General features: G+C 50.4%; 1 protein-coding gene across 1 annotated transcript in view; it reads right to left on the bottom strand.

Annotated features, from left to right (window-relative positions):
* TLE2 (TLE family member 2, transcriptional corepressor) overlaps positions 1-23,122 on the bottom strand; it is a 212,982-nt gene that overhangs the window by 64,338 nt on the left and 125,522 nt on the right. Inside the window, exons 8-10 of the mRNA XM_086946549.1 lie at positions 16,894-16,995; positions 5,056-5,100; positions 2,977-3,117 (exon numbers count right to left, since the gene is read on the bottom strand). Coding sequence (XP_086802675.1) covers positions 2,977-3,117; positions 5,056-5,100; positions 16,894-16,995 — 288 coding nt within the window. The remainder of the gene's footprint in view (positions 1-2,976; positions 3,118-5,055; positions 5,101-16,893; positions 16,996-23,122) is intronic.

Below are 23,122 nucleotides of genomic sequence, written 5' to 3'. Positions count from 1 at the left end.
GCTGCTGGTGGGGGGGGGGGGGGGACTGGGGCATGTTTTGAATGTTGTGATGGAGAAAGGCCTTCTGATTTTTTCTTTCTTTGCATCTTCCGTTCAAGCCCTTTTGGAGCCAAAGGCACAATGTTCCCCGAGGAGCCCGAATGGAGAGAGAGAGGGGGAGGGGAGATCCATGGAGGGAAGAGGTTGCCTCAGAGTTGAACTGTGTGACCTCAGCAGTTATGTCGGGCTCATATTGAAAGTGGGTCACTTTTTTTTTTTTTTTTTTTAATTCAGGGGGCTTCCAGTCTGCTTGACAAACAGCGCTCGGATACCCGCAAGGGTCTTGTTCGCGCTATATAAAACCTTCAAAATAAATAAACAGGTGTGCAAATGCACAATCATGACCGATTGCTTTGAGGGGTACGAAAAAAAGACACATTTCCACTTTCCCGTTTTTAAAAATAAGTACAGCCAGGAAGCAGGTGTCTACTCACGGCTAAAAAGAAGTAAAAACCGGAAAAAGGTGCATCTTGCATACAAGGCAGAACCCGAGATGCGATTGGCTGCGCGCCAGTGCTTGGACCCTTTGGAGGCGTCCGGCTGCTCCTCACAGACTAGTCTCTACTCTCTTTACGAGATGCACTAGATTTTCATGTTTTTTAAATGATAAATATACACTCACACTTTTCAGTGATTTGAACACCCAACAATGATAAATCAATGCACTTATATGAGAGCCTATCACCTTTGGGCCCATCTCCTGCTCAGGGGCGGCTTTAGCGCTTGTGGCTCCCGGTTCGACAATCATTTTTTGCACCCCCAGGAGCACCTCCTCAAATTCTCTCACTACCACTGGGCACAAGTGCCTCTGATCTCTCCAATCACAGGCTATTGCTAAACACAGCGCACCACTGAGGTCAGCGCTCCCCTCCACAGGGCAGCGCCCAGTGCAGCCGCACCTGTCGCACTGCCCCTCTGCCGGCCCTGCTTCTGCTGGTTAAGCCACTGCACTAAAATTCCTTTCTTTCCTAACCCCCCTTACCCGTCGTCTCCACAACTACTGCCTGTCATGACTGACAGCACCTAGAATCACTGAAAAAACACAATCCAATTTCTGTGTTTATCCACATTTAAAAATAAAAACAGACGGGTAAATAAATGTTTTCTGTCTGTATTTATCTGTAAAAATAAGTCAAAACGGAAAGCAGAGATCCTTAATATACCAAAATAATCCGGGTTCAGTGGGTGCCTTAGATCTCTGGTCCCTGGTACCTCTGCACCTGCTGCACCAATGAAAGCGTTGACCCGCCCGGACAGTCAGTGTTCCACTTATGAAAAGGAGGGTGTGTCCAGAGACCCTCAATCTTTATTCAGATTTTGCATCGCGTTGAGCGGGCGCAAACTCCGCTAATGGGTTTCTTTTCCTGGCACAAACTTGGAGTCGACCCCATTGTGTCAGTCTGGGGGTTCATAAAGGGGGTGCACACATTATGCAGAGCTCTGGGGGGGAGGCAGTCACACATGAAGCGAGTCAGTATTAATTAGCGAAGATAAATAGCGTCCCAGCGAGAAGCTCATTAGAAGAGCTTAATTAGTGCGCCTGGGGCGCAGTGTCCTTATAATGGGGGGGTTGGCCCTCATGAAAAGGAAGCCCGCCTCCACCACAGAAGCGACAGAGTTGGGCGGGTGGGGGAGGTTCGGTAGGCAAGACAACTAAGAAGCAACTGCAGCGACCAGGAGGTCTTCTAGCCCAGGAAATGAAAGGGCTACAGATGCAACCGAAAGGAGTTATACACTCTGAAAGGAGAGTGCAACACATGCCACTGATGGGTGTTTTACCCTAGCGAGGGAGGGTGCAACACATGCAACCGAGAGGTGTTTTACCAGTGCTTAATTTGAGCCAGTGGTTTCTGTCGCTCAACACGAGCACTTAACTGTCAACGCCGGCACTTATTACAGTCTGCCACACGGAGGCGCTGTTTGTCTAATTTAGAGAGGAGCACAACAACAGTTGCTATTAATTTAAAATACATTATAACAACCAATACCGGACAACCAAGCCATTCTTATAGCTTTGAGGAGACCTGGAATAGTCTGAATTGACACACTTGTAGGAGTGTGAGGGTTGGTAGATGTGTTGGTACTGTTATTAGCAACGCTGGCAGGGGCAATGGGCGGTGCAAACTTCAGTGGCCTTCTGATGAGGGCTCTGGCACTTGTTAATTAAGCACTGGTTTTACCCTAACAAGGTTAGGCGCAACACATGCAACCACGAAGTGTTTTACCCTAGGAAGGGAGGGCTCAACACATGCAACAAGAGAGGTTTTACCCTGGCGAGATTTGGTGCAATGCATGCAACCGAGAGGAGTTCTACCATTGTGTGGTGAGATTAAACACAAGCACCCAAGAGGTGTATTGCCCTGCCAAGGGAAGGGGCAGCAGATGTCACCAGGAGGTGTTCAACTAACCCCTATGGAGGAAGGGTGCACCTACTGGGACATTTACTTGCAGGGGTCTCCAACCAGTAGCTCATGAGCTACTGTAGCTCTTGAGCTAACTCTGAGTAGCTCACCTGTGTGCAGCCCAGCCTATTAAATTAGAAAGATTTTGCTTGGTTGAATGAATATACATATAAAGAAATAGAAATTATACTGCACTAATAATATTAGTAGCTGTTAATGTATTTTATTGAACATAAGTAGCTCTCGATACAGAAAAGGTTGGAGACCCTCGACTTTATGTGTTTTATATAGCGCTGGCTAGATCCGTAGGTATCAGAGCGCTTTACATGAGGTTCAGTGAATTACAGGTTACAAGTTACATTTGTTACAAAGCATAATCAAATATAGGATTAAAAAGCAGTGTTAATGGACCTACATTGTACATAGATTGCTGAAGAATGTGGTGGCAGCTCAGATGTCCCGCCTAAACACCAGCAGGGAGATATGGACCTCTCTCACCTTGGTTTAAAATGAAGTGACAGAAGCAGTGGCCTACCAGAGCGTGGTCCCTGAGTCTGGAGGTTGGGGTGCTCCGGCTGGATGTCAGGGAGCAGGGGCTGCCTGGGACATCAGTCCGCGGGGGCAGGGCATGTTGGATGAGTGGGCGGGCCGGGCTACCGGTGTCCGAGGAGGGAACCTAAGAAAAAGAGACCACAGATCAGTAACCCGCAGAACAGAGTATTAATGCAGAGCCATCTCAGACCTTCTTGCCTACATGCGCTTCTGCGGACGCGAAACTGCATTTATGGCTTCATGATATATCCCTCAATTTAGGAGAATATTGTTAATTCCACACTGCTGGAGAAAATACCAGTGGTGCCATTAATTTCGCGGGGGAGGGGGGAGTAACAAGGCGATGGGTTGAACCCAGAAAATCCCTCTAGAGAGCAGGAAATACTACAAAATTAGTAATTCTGGTTCCACTTCCTCTGGTGATTCCTCATTCTTACTCCATAAAGTTCAGATACTTTCAGCACCTGAAATCTGCAGGGAAAAACACAACAGATTTGTGGTGTTTCACAGACTTTGCAATTCCCCAAGGGGCTGGTTACTCGCTTCCCGACCCCACTGTGAATCCTGGGTACCCCTAATGAAGCCCTGAGAGTGAGGATGGCTGAAAATTCAACTACAAAATCTCACTCCACCCGCCACCTTGATGATTCACCCCAGTCTCACGGCCTCAGTCTGTCAAGCAACAGGGAGAGCCCATTTTCCGGGGCTCTTTAAATCGATTATTAGTTACCCATTCTAATAGACTGTATAGTGCTTTTGCAGGGAAGCAATAACTTCTAGGCCCAGTTAATTGTTGGAACATATTCGAGACAAGGGCATGTGTTCCTGTAACAGAGTTTTAGCAGAGTTTCAATGGAGGAACTTTATAGGAGGTGGAATGAGACAGCAAACTACCAATAGCATGAACTGGGAGATCAATACTCCTATGGGAGGAGCCAAAGTGCCAGCTATGTAGATTTTAAAGAATTGGTCCGCTGCGCTATCAAGCTCGACCTTAAAAGCAGCTTTGCTTAGGGAAAAACATAAAAAAAGTCAAAACACAGTAGAAAACCCCGAGTAATTCACCCAAAGTACTTTTGTGGCAAACAAAGAGTCCTGTAATCAACGGGGTTCTATGGCTGGCGAGATAGTCCATGGTTTCGTCTGCACCCGGTACCCAGAAAAGGTGCTGCAAACCCATGCCCTTGCCATAATCCCAGACACCTGGGATGGAAGCAGGCAGGGCTCAGTATTCGGTGTCCTCCATGCAGCTCAAACGTCTCTTAAACACAAACTCCAACGCAAGCAGAGCGAAGAGCACAGAGGACTCATTGGAGCGGGAAGGCAGGGCATCGAATAGGAGGTCTTGGGAGCCACCAGCCAGTCCAGACCACACAGGGCTAGAGGAAGGCGACAGGCAACCCTCCCAGCGCCAGGCGGAAGGCTCTTCCTCTCAGCCCAGATGCCAGAGTCCTTCGAGAAGCTGATCTAGGTGAATGAGTATCCGTCCCACTCGCCCTCTTCATCCAACGCCTTCGTTGGATGTAGGCTCAGAGCCTACAGAGGTCTGGCCACAAACACTGACGATGGGAGGTGGCATCTGCCGGACTCCAAGAGCTTTCAGGCCTTTCCTCCTGTCTCTTTAACAATGTACCAACATTTCCAAGTCTCGGCCATTGCACGATTCATCTCAAGGTCATTTCTCAACCCTCAGATTTGAGGTCCTCCCCCACAGATGAGGCGAGCTACCCACAGCGCACTCGGTCTGTTGAGACCCTCTTCACCTGCGAAGCTGCTCCCTGCACTCTTGACCGCTCATCCCGTCCCTTGTGGATCACTCCTTCCTAATATGCGCCTCCCTCTCCACACCAACAGCGCTTTGAGGTGACCTAATGGAGGCATAAAGCATTATACAAATCAATAACCTATGATTAGTTAACAATCGCATCCTCCTGAAGACAAATGTGCGCCCCATCCATCCTCAGGGCTTCGAGAGCGTTCACTTTAACATTCACCCCCGACCTGGTCAAGGAGGACCTGGTGATAGATCTCCATTGTGAATGAACGAAGGGGGTCCACTCACCTCATCCACCACCAGGTTGTAGTCACTCTTGTCGCCGTCACTGTCCTGAAAAACAAGAATACACAGACAGGATCAAGAACATGCGACGGGAGCCCGCAGAGAGAAAGACAACTTACAGAACAGTCGCAAGACACACAGAGCCGTACAAACGGACAATCCCAGAGGGATCACAGAAAGAAGAATATGGACTGTTCCAAAGGTGCCCACGCAGACCCCTCGCAGAGCATATGGTCTGGCCCATTTACCAGAGCCCAGCATGATGTTTCACCCCAAACCCTGTCACATTCTCTTTTGTTTTGAAGAGCTGGAGTTCTTTACTCGATTACTTTTGGTTTCCGAGCACTAAGTTGCAGCTAACTCTCGCTCATCCAGTTTGCAAGGTCTGTCACCCTCTTAGCAGGAGGTCACATTGATTCGAATTTGCATCTAATCTCACCAACAGGTGGGTGTCTTCAGATTGGATTCATGGACACAATCTTTTCTTTTTGTTGGATACTGGAGTGGCTTTAAGTAAACACTGGAAATTCAGGGGGACAACTGCAACAGGCATCCTGCCGGCAACCTTACAGATGTGGAGGAGAAACCCCCAGCTTTATAGCTAGTAAACTCCTTCAGAGCAGAGGTCGACACTGCTGGGCTCGGATGCGCTCCAGGTGGACTCCAGAAACAGAAGCAAGGAGTGGTTCACCGCGCCGAGCATGCTGGACGGGTCAGGCAGCCGGACTAATGCCAGGCTCACTTCGACATAAACTGCTAGTCAATGGTCTAACATCCTGGGAAGCGAACTCAACGCCATGTTGAGGTCAAAACACTCACTCACGGGAGTCTAGGGTCACGCATGAGCCGAGTGTGAAGATCTACACTTTGTCCTCTTCCCAATCACTAGAAGAAGCCATGAAGTGAAACAGTCATTTTAATTCTAGAAAGAAACTTGTCAGAATGTGGTCTAGATTCAACTCCTCAATCTGAAGACCTCCGTAGATGCGGAGGACGCATAAGGCACACATTTCAGGCAACAGACGGCATAGCAGTCACGATTCTATTCCCTCCTGTTTTGCTATTTTTTCTTGGACTTCTATGACAATCTGGCCACATTTCCCCTGAGTTGCCGACTTCGGTGGAATATGAGCGGCAGAGTGACCACAACCAGCAGCGCGAAACACGGCCTTGCAGCGTTGTGAGCTTCAGGGTCCAACTTTGGTCACTGTCAGTTGGCGGTTACTGTGGCCTTCGGAGTGACTGTTTTCGTCCCTTTCATCCTTATTTCAGGATTTCCAACTGACTTGAATACGAAGGTGAGTTGAGCATATGCGGCTCGCGTTTGTGGACGGTGTATAGCCAGTCAATCGCAGCCCTGCCGCCTCGGAGAGGCCAGAGTTTCTTGTTCAGGTTTCCTATGGATAACGTCCACTCGACTGGTCAGATCAGAGGTAGGTGAGTTACTTAAAAGACTGTGGTTGGCTTTGTGAAACTCAGATGCAGGAACTTCTGGTAGAAGCTCATTGGCTGGGGAGCCTTGCGCATTTTATGACAGCATAGGCAGTGGATGGCTTCAGTGTACGCGATTGGTTGGGGAGCCTTGCAGATGTGATGACAGCATAGGCAGTGGATGGCTTCAGTGTACGCGATTGGCTGGGGAGCCTTGCAGATGTGATGACAGCATAGGCAGTGGATGGCTTCAGTGTACGCGATTGGTTGGGGAGCCTTGCAGATGTGATGACAGCATAGGCAGTGGATGACTTTACTGTATGCAATTGGTTGGGGAGCCTTGCAGATGTGATGACAGCATAGGCAGTGGATGGCTTCAGTGTACGCGATTGGTTGGGGAGCCTTACAGATGTGATGACAGCATAGGCAGTGGATGGCTTCAGTGTACGCGATTGGTTGGGGAGCCTTGCAGATGTGATGACAGCATAGGCAGTGGATGACTTCAGTGTACCAGATTGGCTGGGGAGCCTTGCGGATGTGATGACAGCATAGGCAGTGGATGGCTTCAGTGTACGTGATTGGTTGGGGAGCCTTGCAGATGTGATGACAGCATAGGCAGTGGATGGCTTCAGTGTACGCGATTGGTTGGGGAGCCTTGCAGATGTGATGACAGCATAGGCAGTGGATGGCTTCAGTCTACGCGATTGGTTGGGGAGCCTTGCAGATGTGATGACAGCATAGGCAGTGGATGGCTTCAGTGTACGTGATTGGTTGGGGAGCCTTGCAGATGTGATGACAGCATAGGCAGTGGATGGCTTCAGTGTACGTGATTGGTTGGGGAGCCTTGCAGATGTGATGACAGCATAGGCAGTGGATGGCTTCAGTGTACGCGATTGGTTGGGGAGCCTTGCAGATGTGATGACAGCATAGGCAGTGGATGGCTTCAGTCTACGCGATTGGTTGGGGAGCCTTGCAGATGTGATGACAGCATAGGCAGTGGATGACTTCAGTGTACGTGATTGGTTGGGGAGCCTTCCAGATGTGATGACAGCATAGGCAGTGGATGGCTTCAGTGTACGCGATTGGTTGGGGAGCCTTGCAGATGTGATGACAGCATAGGCAGTGGATGACTTTACTGTATGCGATTGGTTGGGGAGCCTTGCAGATGTGATGACAGCATAGGCAGTGGATGGCTTCAGTGTACGCGATTGGTTGGGGAGCCTTACAGATGTGATGACAGCATAGGCAGTGGATGGCTTCAGTGTTCGCGATTGGTTGGGGAGCCTTGCAGATGTGATGACAGCATAGGCAGTGGATGGCTTCAGTGTACGCGATTGGTTGTGGAGCCTTGCAGATGTGATGACAGCATAGGCAGTGGATGTCTTCAGTGTACGCGATTGGTTGGGGAGCCTTGCAGATGTGATGACAGCATAGGCAGTGGATGACTTCAGTGTACGCGATTGGTTGGGGAGCCTTGCAGATGTGATGACAGCATAGGCAGTGGATGGCTTCAGTGTACGCGATTGGTTGGGGAGCCTTGCAGATGTGATGACAGCATAGGCAGTGGATGGCTTCAGTGTACGCGATTGGTTGGGGAGCCTTGCAGATGTGATGACAGCATAGGCAGTGGATGGCTTCAGTGTACGGGATTGGTTGGGGAGCCTTGCAGATGTGATGACAGCATAGGCAGTGGATGGCTTCAGTGTACCCGATTGGATGGGGAGCCTTGCGGATGTGATGACAGCATAGGCAGTGGATGACTTCAGTCTACGCGATTGGTTGGGGAGCCTTGCAGATGTGATGACAGCATAGGCAGTGGATGACTTCAGTGTACGCGATTGGTTGGGGAGCCTTGCAGATGTGATGACAGCATAGGCAGTGGATGACTTTAGTGTACGCGATTGGTTGGGGAGCCTTGCAGATGTGATGACAGCATAGGCAGTGGATAACTTCAGTGTACGCGATTGGTTGGGGAGCCTTGCAGATGTGATGACAGCATAGGCAGTGGATGGCTTCAGTGTACGCGATTGGTTGGGGAGCCTTGCAGATGTGATGACAGTATAGGCAGTGGATGACTTCAGTGTACGCGATTGGTTGGGGAGCCTTGCAGATGTGATGACAGCATAGGCAGTGGATGGCTTCAGTGTACGCGATTGGTTGTGGAGCCTTGCAGATGTGATGACAGCATAGGCAGTGGATGGCTTCAGTGTACGCGATTGGTTGGGGAGCCTTGCAGATATGATGACAGCATAGGCAGTGGATGACTTCAGTGTACGCGATTGGTTGGGGAGCCTTGCAGATGTGATGACAGCATAGGCAGTGGATGACTTCAGTGTACACGATTGGTTGGGGAGCCTTGCAGATGTGATGACAGCATAGGCAGTGGATGACTTCAGTGTACGCGATTGGTTGGGGAGCCTTGCAGATGTGATGACAGCATAGGCAGTGGATGGCTTCAGTGTACGCGATTGGTTGGGGAGCCTTGCAGATGTGATGACAGCATAGGCAGTGGATGGCTTCAGTGTACGCGATTGGTTGGGGAGCCTTGCAGATGTGATGACAGCATAGGCAGTGGATGACTTCAGTGTACGGGATTGGTTTGGGAGCCTTGCAGATGTGATGACAGCATAGGCAGTGGATGACTTCAGTGTACGCGATTGGTTGGGGAGCCTTGCAGATGTGATGACAGCATAGGCAGTGGATGACTTCAGTGTACGCGATTGGTTGGGGAGCCTTGCAGATGTGATGACAGCATAGGCAGTGGATGGCTTCAGTGTACGCGATTGGTTGGGGAGCCTTGCAGATGTGATGACAGCATAGGCAGTGGATGACTTCAGTGTACGCGATTGGTTGGGGAGCCTTGCAGATGTGATGACAGCATAGGTAGTGGATGACTTCAGTGTACGCGATTGGTTGGGGAGCCTTGCAGATGTGATGACAGCATAGGCAGTGGATGACTTTTGTGTACGCGATTGGTTGGGGAGCCTTGCAGATGTGATGACAGTATATGCAGTGGATGGCTTCAGTGTATGCGATTGGTTGGTGAGCCTTGCAGATGTGATGACAGCATAGGCAGTGGATGGCTTCAGTGTACGCCATTGGTTGGTGAGCCTTTCAGATGTGATGACAGCATAGGCAGTGGATGGCTTCAGTGTACGCGATTGGTTGGGGAGCCTTGCAGATGTGATGACAGCATAGGCAGTGGATGGCTTCAGTGTACGCGATTGGTTGGGGAGCCTTGCAGATGTGATGACAGCATAGGCAGTGGATGGCTTCAGTGTACGCGATTGGTTGGGGAGCCTTGCAGATGTGATGACAGCATAGGCAGTGGATGACTTCAGTGTACGCGATTGGTTGGGGAGCCTTGCAGATATGATGACAGCATAGGCAGTGGATGACTTCAGTGTACGCGATTGGTTGGGGAGCCTTGCAGATGTGATGACAGCATAGGCAGTGGATGACTTCAGTGTACGCGATTGGTTGGGGAGCCTTGCAGATGTGATGACAGCATAGGCAGTGGATGACTTCAGTGTACGCGATTGGTTGGGGAGCCTTGCAGATGTGATGACAGCATAGGCAGTGGATGGCTTCAGTGTACGCGATTGGTTGGGGAGCCTTGCAGATGTGATGACAGCATAGGCAGTGGATGGCTTCAGTGTACGCGATTGGTTGGGGAGCCTTGCAGATGTGATGACAGCATAGGCAGTGGATGACTTCAGTGTACGCGATTGGTTGGGGAGCCTTTCAGATGTGATGACAGCATAGGCAGTGGATGGCTTCAGTGTACGCGATTGGTTGGGGAGCCTTGCAGATGTGATGACAGCATAGGCAGTGGATGACTTCAGTGTACGCGATTGGTTGGGGAGCCTTGCAGATGTGATGACAGCATAGGCAGTGGATGACTTCAGTGTACGCGATTGGTTGGGGAGCCTTGCAGATGTGATGACAGCATAGGCAGTGGATGACTTTTGTGTACGCGATTGGTTGGGGAGCCTTGCAGATGTGATGACAGTATAGGCAGTGGATGGCTTCAGTGTATGCGATTGGTTGGTGAGCCTTGCAGATGTGATGACAGCATAGGCAGTGGATGGCTTCAGTGTACGCCATTGGTTGGTGAGCCTTTCAGATGTGATGACATCATAGGCAGTGGATGGCTTCAGTGTACGCGATTGGTTGGGGAGCCTTGCAGATGCGATGACAGCATAGGCAGTGGATGGCTTCAGTGTACGCGATTGGTTGGGGAGCCTTGCAGATGTGATGACAGCATAGGCAGTGGATGGCTTCAGTGTAGGCAGTGGATGGCTTCAGTGTACGCCATTGGTTGGTGAGCCTTTCAGATGTGATGACATCATAGGCAGTGGATGGCTTCAGTGTACGCGATTGGTTGGGGAGCCTTGCAGATGTGATGACAGCATAGGCAGTGGATGGCTTCAGTGTACGCGATTGGTTGGGGAGCCTTGCAGATGTGATGACAGCATAGGCAGTGGATGGCTTCAGTGTACGCGATTGGTTGGGGAGCCTTGCAGATGTGATGACAGCATAGGCAGTGGATGACTTCAGTGTACGCGATTGGTTGGGGAGCCTTGCAGATGTGATGACAGCATAGGCAGTGGATGGCTTCAGTGTACGCGATTGGTTGGGGAGCCTTGCAGATGTGATGACAGCATAGGCAGTAGATGACTTCAGTGTACGCGATTGGTTGGGGAGCCTTGCAGATGTGATGACAGCATAGGCAGTGGATGGCTTCAGTGTACGCGATTGGTTGGGGAGCCTTGCAGATGTGATGACAGCATAGGCAGTGGATGACTTCAGTGTACGCGATTGGTTGGGGAGCCTTGCAGATGTGATGACAGCATAGGCAGTGGATGACTTCAGTGTACGCGATTGGTTGGGGAGCCTTGCAGATGTGATGACAGCATAGGCAGTGGATGACTTGAGTGTACGCGATTGGTTGGGGAGCCTTGCAGATGCGATGACAGCATAGGCAGTGGATGACTTCAGTGTACGCGATTGGTTGGGGAGCCTTGCAGATGTGATGACAGCATAGGCAGTGGATGACTTTAGTGTACGCGATTGGTTGGGGAGCCTTGCAGATGTGATGACAGCATAGGCAGTGGATGACTTCAGTGTACGCGATTGGTTGGGGAGCCTTGCAGATGTGATGACAGCATAGGCAGTGGATGACTTCAGTGTACGCGATTGGTTGGGGAGCCTTGCAGATGTGATGACAGCATAGGCAGTGGATGGCTTCAGTGTACGCGATTGGTTGGGGAGCCTTGCAGATGTGATGACAGCATAGGCAGTGGATGACTTCAGTGTACGCGATTGTTTGGGGAGCCTTGCAGATGTGATGACAGCATAGGCAGTGGATGGCTTCAGTGTACGCGATTGGTTGTGGAGCCTTGCAGATGTGATGACAGCATAGGCAGTGGATGGCTTCAGTGTACGCGATTGGTTGGGGAGCCTTGCAGATATGATGACAGCATAGGCAGTGGATGACTTCAGTGTACGCGATTGGTTGGGGAGCCTTGCAGATGTGATGACAGCATAGGCAGTGGATGGCTTCAGTGTACGCGATTGGTTGGGGAGCCTTGCAGATGTGATGACAGCATAGGCAGTGGATGGCTTCAGTGTACGCGATTGGTTGGGGAGCCTTGCAGATGTGATGACAGCATAGGCAGTGGATGGCTTCAGTGTACGCGATTGGTTGGGGAGCCTTGCAGATGTGATGACAGCATAGGCAGTGGATGGCTTCAGTGTACGCGATTGGTTGGGGAGCCTTGCAGATGTGATGACAGCATAGGCAGTGGATGACTTCAGTGTACGGGATTGGTTGGGGAGCCTTGCAGATGTGATGACAGCATAGGCAGTGGATGGCTTCAGTGTACGCGATTGGTTGGGGAGCCTTGCAGATGTGATGACAGCATAGGCAGTGGATGGCTTCAGTGTACGCGATTGGTTGGGGAGCCTTGCAGATGTGATGACAGCATAGGCAGTGGATGTCTTCAGTGAACGCGATTGGTTGGGGAGCCTTGCAGTTGTGATGACAGCATAGGCAGTGGATGACTTCAGTGTACGTGATTGGTTGGGGAGCCTTGCAGATGTGATGACAGCATAGGCAGTGGATGACTTCAGTGTACGCGATTGGTTGGGGAGCCTTGCAGATGTGATGACAGCATAGGCAGTGGATGACTTCAGTGTACGCGATTGGTTGGGGAGCCTTGCAGATGTGATGACAGCATAGGCAGTGGATGACTTCAGTGTACGCGATTGGTTGTGGAGCCTTGCAGATGTGATGACAGCATAGGCAGTGGATGGCTTCAGTGTACGCGATTGGTTGGGGAGCCTTGCAGATGTGATGACAGCATAGGCAGTGGATGGCTTCAGTGTACGCGATTGGTTGGGGAGCCTTGCAGATGTGATGACAGCATAGGCAGTGGAAGACTTCAGTGTACGCGATTGGTTGGGGAGCCTTGCAGATGTGATGACAGCATAGGCAGTGGAAGACTTCAGTGTACGCGATTGGTTGGGGAGCCTTGCAGATGTGATGACAGCATAGGCAGTGGATGACTTCAGTGTACGCGATTGGTTGGGGAGCCTTGCAGATGTGATGACAGCATAGGCAGTGGATGGCTTCAGTGTACGCGATTGGTTGGGGAGCCTTGCAGATGTGATGACAGCATAGGCAGTGGATGACTTCAGTGTACGCGATTGGTTGGGGAGCCTTGCAGATGTGATGACAGCATAGGCAGTGGATGACTTCAGTGTACGCGATTGGTTGGGGAGCCTTGCAGATGTGATGACAGCATAGGCAGTGGATGACTTTTGTGTACGCGATTGGTTGGTGAGCCTTGCAGATGTGATGACAGCATAGGCAGTGGATGGCTTCAGTGTATGCGATTGGTTGGTGAGCCTTTCAGATGTGATGACAGCATAGGCAGTGGATGGCTTCAGTGTACGCGATTGGTTGGGGAGCCTTGCAGATGTGATGACAGCATAGGCAGTGGATGACTTCAGTGTATGCGATTGGTTGGGGAGCCTTGCAGATGTGATGACAGCATAGGCAGTGGATGGCTTCAGTGTACGCGATTGGTTGGGGAGCCTTGCAGATGTGATGACAGCATAGGCAGTGGATGGCTTCAGTGTACGCGATTGGTTGGGGAGCCTTGCAGATGTGATGACAGCATAGTCAGTGGATGGCTTCAGTGTACGCGATTGGTTGGGGAGCCTTGCAGATGTGATGACAGCATAGGCAGTGGATGACTTTACTGTATGCGATTGGTTGGGGAGCCTTGCAGATGTGATGACAGCATAGGCAGTGGATGACTTCAGTGTACGCGATTGGTTGGGGAGCCTTGCAGATGTGATGACAGCATAGGCAGTGGATGACTTCAGTGTACGTGATTGGTTGGGGAGCCTTGCAGATGTCATGACAGCATAGGCAGTGGATGACTTCAGTGTACGCGATTGGTTGGGGAGCCTTGCAGATGTCATGACAGCATAGGCAGTGGATGGCTTCAGTGTACGCGATTGGTTGGGGAGCCTTGCAGATGTGATGACAGCATAGGCAGTGGATGGCTTCAGTGTACGCGATTGGTTGGGGAGCCTTGCAGATGTGATGACAGCATAGGCAGTGGATGACTTCAGTGTACGCAATTGGTTGGGGAGCCTTGCAGATGTGATGACAGCATAGGCAGTGGATGGCTTCAGTGTACGCGATTGGTTGGGGAGCCTTGCAGATGTGATGACAGCATAGGCAGTGGATGACTTCAGTGTACGTGATTGGTTGGGGAGCCTTGCAGATGTGATGACAGCATAGGCAGTGGATGACTTCAGTGTACGCGATTGGTTGGGGAGCCTTGCAGATGTGATGACAGCATAGGCAGTGGATGGCTTCAGTGTACGCGATTGGTTGGGGAGCCTTGCAGATGTGATGACAGCATAGGCAGTGGATGACTTCAGTGTACGCGATTGGTTGGGGAGCCTTGCAGATGTGATGACAGCATAGGCAGTGGATGGCTTCAGTGTACGCGATTGGTTGGGGAGCCTTGCAGATGTGATGACAGCATAGGCAGTGGATGACTTCAGTGTACGCGATTGGTTGGGGAGCCTTGTAGATGTGATGACAGCATAGGCAGTGGATGACTTCAGTGTACGCGATTGGTTGGGGAGCCTTGCAGATGTGATGACAGCATAGGCAGTGGATGACTTCAGTGTACGTGATTGGTTGGGGAGCCTTGCAGATGTGATGACAGCATAGGCAGTGGATGACTTCAGTGTACGCGATTGGTTGGGGAGCCTTGCAGATGTGATGACAGCATAGGCAGTGGATGGCTTCAGTGTACGCGATTGGTTGGGGAGCCTTGCAGATGTGATGACAGCATAGGCAGTGGATGACTTCAGTGTACGCGATTGGTTGGGGAGCCTTGCAGATGTGATGACAGCATAGGCAGTGGATGGCTTCAGTGTACGCGATTGGCTGGGGAGCCTTGCAGATGTGATGACAGCATAGGCAGTGGATGACTTCAGTGTACGCGATTGGTTGGGGAGCCTTGCAGATGTGATGACAGCATAGGCAGTGGATGACTTCAGTGTACGCGATTAGCTGGGGAGCCTTGCAGATGTGATGACAGCATAGGCAGTGGATGGCTTTGACCCGCGAGACTTGTGCATGTGAGGACAGGATGGTCACAGCATCCAACAAGGTCAGAGCATGCGCACTTAAGGAGTCGAGGAAGCCAATCTAATCTCACATTGGCGCACGTTCAGCCCCTGAGTGGCCACGACATTGGAAATGTACGGATGTTCTATTTCCACGGCATCCTCTACCCGTGGCTACTAGAATCAGGCTACTCACGGGTCGGGGGAAGGGGGTAGGAGAGGTTTAAAAGCAGACAGGGGGGCTGGGGTGGGATTCAGGTATTCTACGCACCGTCTCCTCCTGCCAGAACTCTAGAGAGACCCTCACGAGGGCACGGATCAGACATGGGCCTGCTGGACACGGAGCCATGCGCCGCCTGTGCCTCTCTAGTGGTGACCAGTCCTTCTCCTGGACTCTGAGCCGATGGGCCTTCGTCAGGTGCTGGGTTGTAGATGTGGAAAGACCTCACCCAAGGATCAGGCTGCGAGCCCTCCTGCCTGAAGAAATGCATCCCTGAGCCCCTCCGGGGACCGACCACCAGGACAGCAGAGGCAGGCCAGAGCCGGACTAGTGACCTGCTCAGCAACCACTCCGCGCGCCCCTAGGCATCCCCTTCCACAGCACAGGTCAAGGCCAGGCATGTGCCCAGTTACTTGCGTGGAGCACTGGGGTCTTGATTCACGCGCTGGCGGGAGCGCCGACTGTGGATGCAACAGGTGGGCTTCTTCCAGATGCTGGGAATACCCAGGTTCCCGGTCCACCTTTGGTGAGTTGGGGCACAGACGGAGAGCGAAGCGCGTATGATCAGAGCCGAGATGCAGTCACTGCAGGGACCCGTAACCGCGACTGCAGGGGTCTGGTGGCAGCACACAGAGGGAGGGAGGAAGGCCCTTTGCTCAAGGGTAGTTTGAGGTCACAGTCAGGTTTGGAGCTCATTATCCCCAAGTCCCATTGGGTGGTCTCACGGCCCTGATGCACCATCTTGGCCGCCAGAAAACGTATCCAGAGCCTGTGAGACGGAGCGAGGGGAGAGGGTCACTTAAGCCAAGCTGTAACCCAAATCTAGATTCAGAGTCTCAGCACCCAGGGGACCCCAGGGGACCCCGGGCTCCCGCAGAAACTGCAACTTACTAACAACTCAGAAGACATTTCGGTTCCTTCCAATGTTACATTTAAAAGAGAAATGCGACCCATCCCGCCGTCGAGGCCCTTTGTTAACCCCTTGATACATGAAAGTTACTTTGAGCCGCTACCTTGAACCTTGAGAGCATCCGGGGTCTGGAGAGTCTGTGAGAGTCCAGGGGGAGAGTCTACAGGGAGGGGCTTTGCAAAGCTACCCATCGGTCAAGGTTGGCCATTAATTTAATAAATAGCCGCCATCTTTGGAGCATTCATCTGGGTCCTGGTAAAAAGGGCTCAATGCTGGTGGACCCCAGGGGCTGCGGGCCCTGGAGTCCACAGGGGACGGTCATTCTTACTGTCCTCTGGGTCCAGGAGGGTCAGATTCATGCCACAGCACCTCCTGCACCACAGCACCCCCCACTGGCGCCTTCACCACCAACAAAACTGGCCTCAAGAGCCACAGTCCATGCTCAGGGCCTCCCACGCGGGCAACAAACTGCCCAGGGTGGGCGACGCGGTGGAAAAGTTTAGTCCTTGCACCCACCCCCACCCCACCCTGGCCTCGTTCCTGTGAGCTGGTGCACGGGCACCCCAGGTGAGAAAGTGAACCCCTGCAACCCGTGGCACTGCTCCAAGGATATACTCACGTTTTGTCCAAGCACCTCGCTCTCCTCCCGCTTCCGTTTCACCCCGGCGGGGCATGGCTGGTCCTCTCTGGGTGCCCGGTCCATCGGGGAGCTGCATCTACTCTGCACGAAGAGCACACAAGGGGAGAGTGAGGTATGCCGGCCTAGCGACAGGCAGGACAGCTACTAGCAAGGAGTCGCCCTAGCAGCGGCCTGTGGTAGGCAGTGCATCTGCGTGTGGCGTAAGCGCCTGTGATTGGTTGTGGACCCTAGTGTATGTTGTTGGAGAAGGGGCACATGTGGCAGAAGCATGGGGAGTGGCTGGTTTGAGAGCACGTGATTTGCTGGTGAGTCTTGTGCATACGAGGATGATGACGGCATAGGCAGTGAATTACTTCGGCATATGTGATTGGTTGAAGAACCTTGCAGATGTGATGACGGCATAGGCTGCGGATTACTTTGGGGTGTAATGTAGGAACAGAATTGAATATTTAAAGGAAGTGTCTAAATAACCCATAAACTACTGGTTTTCTACTTGTATGCTGGTCGGGTCTGCATTTTAATTTAGTATTGATATTGTATCGCAGGATACAGCTCTGCACTGAATAAACATTGTACGGTAGGATACAGCATTTTGGGCTCGGTTTCTAGCAGTCTACATGTCTGGAAGGGATATTTTTACACCCGCTCTTGTGCTTGAAGAAGCCTGCTCGACATGGGGTGGGGGGCTGTGATGCTGAGAGCACCAGGACCCAGCGAGGTTCCCTTGGCAACCCCGGATGCTCACTGCAACCAGCATCCTTAAAAAGACTCGGCGGTAGGGGCTGCTCTCTGCAAGATGTGGGCTGGCAGACACCCCTCCTCTCTGAAAGACAGACACCCCCACCCCGGATGACGTCTCACAGCACCAGCTGATGATGCCCAGATTTAAAACACACAGTAATGTTGAGGGAACAGCTTTAGGACACAAAATCACCTGTCCGGGTAACCTCCCTACCAACCTTACTGCATTGTAAGGCCATCCTAGACCAGGTGTGGACTTATAATCTGGAAATCAATTCGCTCACGATATTACCTTGCCACTGGTCTGACCACTTTCTAATCTCTTTTTGTCTACTGATCCCTCCACCACCCCCCCCACAGCCGAGGCCCTAGCCTTCTGGCTCGCAACTGGAATAAAGCAGATCACAATCGCTTCCTCACCTCTTTAACTTCCTCGGCTCCGTCCTGCCTAGGCTCCATAGAATCTCAAGAATCCGCATTAACTGAATGGTTAGAATTTGCCAGCGACAAGGTCGCTCCCCTCAAACTAGTCAGAGCCAAGCGTTCCCATGACGCACATCGGTGGTTCTCAGATAGCCTCAAATCCCTTAAACTGGGACTTCGCCAAGCTGAACGTCATTGGCGTAGAAACTACGATCCTTTAGAGAAACTTCATTTTCTAAAACTATCTGGAGAATATAAACAGGCTATTTCAGCAGCTAAAACCACCTACTTCTCCTCAAAAATTCTCAACTCTGTGCAAAAATCCAAAGAAATTTTTGCCATTGTGGAAGAGCTTTCACATCCGGATAGGGTGACTATCAAACCCCTTCCGTCCCAGGCCCTCTGCGACTCCCTCAACTGTTTTTTTATAGAAAAAATCCGTAAAATCAAAAACAGTATATCTTCCGGACCGCTGGCGACGGCCCTCTCTGAGGTCACCCCCTCCTTTAACCCCCACTCCCTCACTCAGCTCCCCCCATACCAGAGGAAGACTTTCTCTCCCTACTTAATAAAGTTTCATCTGGTTCCTCCACAGATTGTTGCCCTCCTACGATTCTCCGGGCCGCCTTCTCTGCTTGCCCCGCCCCTCCGCTGGCCCTCCTGAACAACTCTCTACTGCTCTGTCAGGTTCCCAGCCAGTTTAAGAACGCTGAGGTGGTTCCTATATTAAAAAAAACCCAACGCTGATCCCGGGGTTCTGGTCAATTTCCGCCCCATTTCCCTGCTCCCTTACTTGAGTAAGGTACTTGAGTCTCACATGACCAGCGTCCTCAGTTCCTTCATCGAAGACTCCAACTTCCTTGATTCCCAGCAAGCCGGGTTTAGACCTGGCCACTCGACCGAGGCGGTTATCCTCTCTGTCATGGAGGAACTCCGTAGAGGCGCTGACTCCAACATCAGCCAAGCCTTGGTCCTTCTGGATCTGTCGGCTGCCTTTGACACGGTCGACCACACCATCTTAGTCGACCGTGTCAAAGAAGCGGGCATCGGTGGGACGGCCCTTAACTGGGTCCGTTCCTTTCTGACGAACCGCCACCAATCTGTCCGACTCTACCAGTTTTCGGCTGACAGGAAGATGCTTACCTGCGGTGTTCCACAGGGCTCGTCCTTGTCACCACTTCTTTTTAACCTGTATCTCACCCCCCTGATCCGTTCCCTCCGGGGTAGGAATGTCTCTGCATTTAATTATGCAGACGACATTCAGCTTGTTTTCAACCTTGACTCCTCTGACGATGCGGCCCAAAATTTCCAATCCACCCTCTGCCATATCAGCAATTGGATGGGCGCCCACCATCTCAAACTTAATCCCGACAAGACGGAGCTTAATCTTGTCGGAGGCCCATCCAACCCTTGGAACTCCACCTTCTGGCCCCTCTCACTTGGCCCCCCTCCCCACCCTGCTGACAAAGTGAAAAGCCAAGGGGTTTACATCTCCCACGATCTCTCTATGAAACATCAGGTCAATGCCACTGTGTCCTCTTGCTTTTTTCAGCTTAGGAAGATCCGAAAAATAGCCCACTTCCTGACCACCGAAGCCCTCACTCTGGCATTGCTGGCCCTAGTCATCTCTCGGATCGACTACACTAACGCTTTGTATGTAGGAATCCCTCAATATCAGATCAAACGATTGCAGTTGATACAAAACCAGGCAGCTCGCCTAATTTATCATCAACCCAAACATCATCACGTCCACCCTCTGCTCAAAACCCTTCATTGGCTTCCTGTATCAGAGCGCTGCAAGTTCAAACTTGGCTGTCTTACTCATAAATCTTTAGCCGGCATCGGCCCTTCCTTCATCTCTTCCCTCCTACATCGCTATGTCCCCTCCAGGCACCTCCAATCCTCTGACCAAGCACTCCTCCAGGCACCCAGATACAGGCGCAAAAAACATGGAGGTCTCAGATTTTCTTTTCTGGCCCCCTCATTTTGGAACTCTCTCCCATTGGAACTTAGACTCTCTCGCTCCCATCTTCAATTTAGGTCTCTCCTTAAAACCCACCTCTTCCACAGTGCCTATTCATAGGCTTTTCTCACCCCCCCCCTCTGCCTCCCACTGAATATAGTGAACAGCGCCAAGAAACCGTCCGGTGTATGCTGCGCTTTATAAGTAATTTTTACATTACATTACATTGTACCGTATTGAAGCCTCACTACTCGGGGTGCACCTCTACTCAGCCTGCAGAGCAGGTGAACTGTAAGGAGCGGCTCCGGGCACAGGTCTCACCTGAGGTCAGTCTGCCAGACCCAAGGAACCCTTACCTCCTGTGGTGGTCGTTACTGAAGCTTAAAGCCGATCACACCAGAATAGTGGTCGGCGAAAGCCTGTACAGAGCCCGGAGGTAGCCCTGAGCCCACAAGGGCTTCTGGTTAGACTGGCAGCTGTCAATCAAAGGAGACCCCGAACTGGTGTCCCCAACTAGCAAAGCAGCTTTTACATCCTTCACTTTTCTCTCATCAGCACCAATGTGCCTGGGGCCTCATTTATGAAAAGTGACGCATCGCTGCGTGAAAACAGCGATGCGTCACTTTTCACTGCGCACTCCTTGCTACATTCCTGATGCGTCATATTTAATGTATGACGCATCATGTCGCAAAGAGTTACAGATACGTCAGTATTTCTGACGTATCTGTAAGCGCAAAAGTGACGCATTGTTGGAGTGTGTCACAAAAGTGACGCAACTCCAGCAATGCGTCCTTTCACATGAGGAAAGCCCCATGTTAAAGGGCTTGCGTCAGTCTTACGCCTGCTGTGAGGCAGGCGCAAGATTTTGACGCAATAGCGTCCTAAAAGTGACGCAGTGAAATCTCATAGATTTCACTGCGTCACTATTACGAGGCTTTTTACGGGGGAACGCCCCCTCTGCATACATTATACCTGACGCAGGTATAATGTGGCGCAGGGGTTTAAAAAGTGACGCATCTACCTAGATGCCTCACTTTTTAAATATTTTCTTTTTCTTTTTCTGAAACAGGGAGTTAGGTCCTGGGACTTATCGTCCAAAATCTTAACACCAGACGAAGAATCTGTACTTAATCTGGGGTTAAAATTTGTTCCTAACAAAAGGACTTATTTTACCAAAACACAGATGGAAATGATTTCCTTCTGTCGCAAAATACGACTAAAGGCTTTTTTCAACAACCAGCCACCTAGTATTGATAATGAAACCACAGGGCTAAGAAATAAATCCACTTTTATCCCAAATCAAAATATCCCTAAACAGGTTTATGCTTTTGAACAAGTGGTATTATCCTCAATTAATAAACTTGAGAAAGAGAAAAAGTATGTTAAGCCCAATTTAAGCAAAGGCCAACAGGCAGCACTGAAAGGCCTCAGTGAGGACAAATCAATTGTAGTAAAACCGGCTGATAAAGGCGGAGCAATTGTTTTATGGCCTAGAGACAAATATTTGACAGAAGGAGCATCTCATGTTAACAACCAAACATGGTATAGGAAACTATTAGTAGATCCAACTAAAGAAATTCAATCCAAAATAGCTGAGTTGATCCAAATGGGATTTGACAGTGGATACGTGGGACAGAAGGAATGGGATTTCCTTCTCAAAAAATCTCCCCGAATCCCCCTGTTATATCTACTTCCCAAAATTCATAAAATCCGTCCGAGCCCCCTGGACGCCCAATCGTCTCAGGGTGTGACTCGTGCTTGGAACCATTGTCCAAGTACGTGGATCATTTCCTCAAGCCTTTCATAGGCAACGTGAAATCTTATCTCCAAGACACCACCGACTTCCTGACTAAAATAGAGGGCATAGACTTCAATCCCTCCACTGAGATCATGGTCACCATGGACGTGACTTCACTGTATACACAAATTCCCCAAAGTGAAGCACTGGAGGTAATTGAATTATACCTGGATATGAGGGTGAGACCCCCATAGGGTCCCCATGTCATTTATCCTTGAAATGGCGGAACTCACATTGAAGAGAAATTACTTCCGCTTGAATGATGAGTTCTTTGTACAAGTCAAAGGGACAGCCATGGGCTGTCCTTATGCGCCGGAGATGGCCATATTGTTTATGGCGGAATATGAGAACAAATTTGTTGAAAATAACAACCCCTACAAAAAACACATAAAGCAGTGGCTAAGATACATTGACGACGTGTGGCTCCTGTGGCAGGGGAGCCACACGCAACTAGTAGAGTTTCACCATTGGCTAAATAACAAACATCCAGACATCAAGTTCTCAATTGAACAGAGTAATTCAAAAATGACATTCCTAGACGTTGAAATAAGCTGCGTGGATGGTACTTTAAAATCTACTCTGTTTAAAAAGACAACAGACAGAAACACTATCCTCCACCACCGGAGTGCCCACCCAAGAAATTTACGAACTAATCTACCCTATGGACAGCTTCTCCGCATCAAAAGAAACTGTTCAGAAATAGGAGATTATGACCTTCATGCACAAAGGTTTTGCGAAGAGATGATCACCAGGGGATACCCCACTAAACTGCTGAAACATGCACGCAAAAGGGCACGATATACACCACGAGAGTGTCTTTTTGAACGCAAAGAAAAACATGACCTGGATAAATTAGTTTGTGTCACAACATTTGGCCCTCACAGCCATCAAGTGCGACAGGCAATACTTAGAAACTAGCACTTACTAGAAGAGCTGGAATGCCCATTCCCAAGACCAATCTTTGCTTTTAAAACAAGCATTGGAAATGCAATAGGTCTCGCATTAGAAAAGTTGGAGCTGTTGGTCTTGTAAATGACAAATATTTTATTTATGTGTTGGTTTTAAAATAGCTAAATTGATAGCTTTGTCATTTACAATGCCAATAGTTATAACTTTCGCGAATGTGACACCTATAGCCTTTGTAATGCAACATGTTTTGTATTTACGTGACTTAGATGGCAGCTCTGGTCGTTAGGCCACATCTCTAGAGAGATGTACGAAGTACTGATGAAGACAAGATAAACTGCACTTCGATAATGATGTCGAAATTAAGTTAGTACCTC

Source organism: Lissotriton vulgaris, chromosome 12 (assembly GCF_964263255.1).
Source record: "Lissotriton vulgaris chromosome 12, aLisVul1.2, whole genome shotgun sequence".
Lineage (NCBI taxonomy): Eukaryota > Metazoa > Chordata > Amphibia > Caudata > Salamandridae > Lissotriton > Lissotriton vulgaris.
The sequence above is the reverse complement of the archived record's forward strand: the minus strand, read 5'-3'. Positions and strand labels throughout refer to the sequence as shown.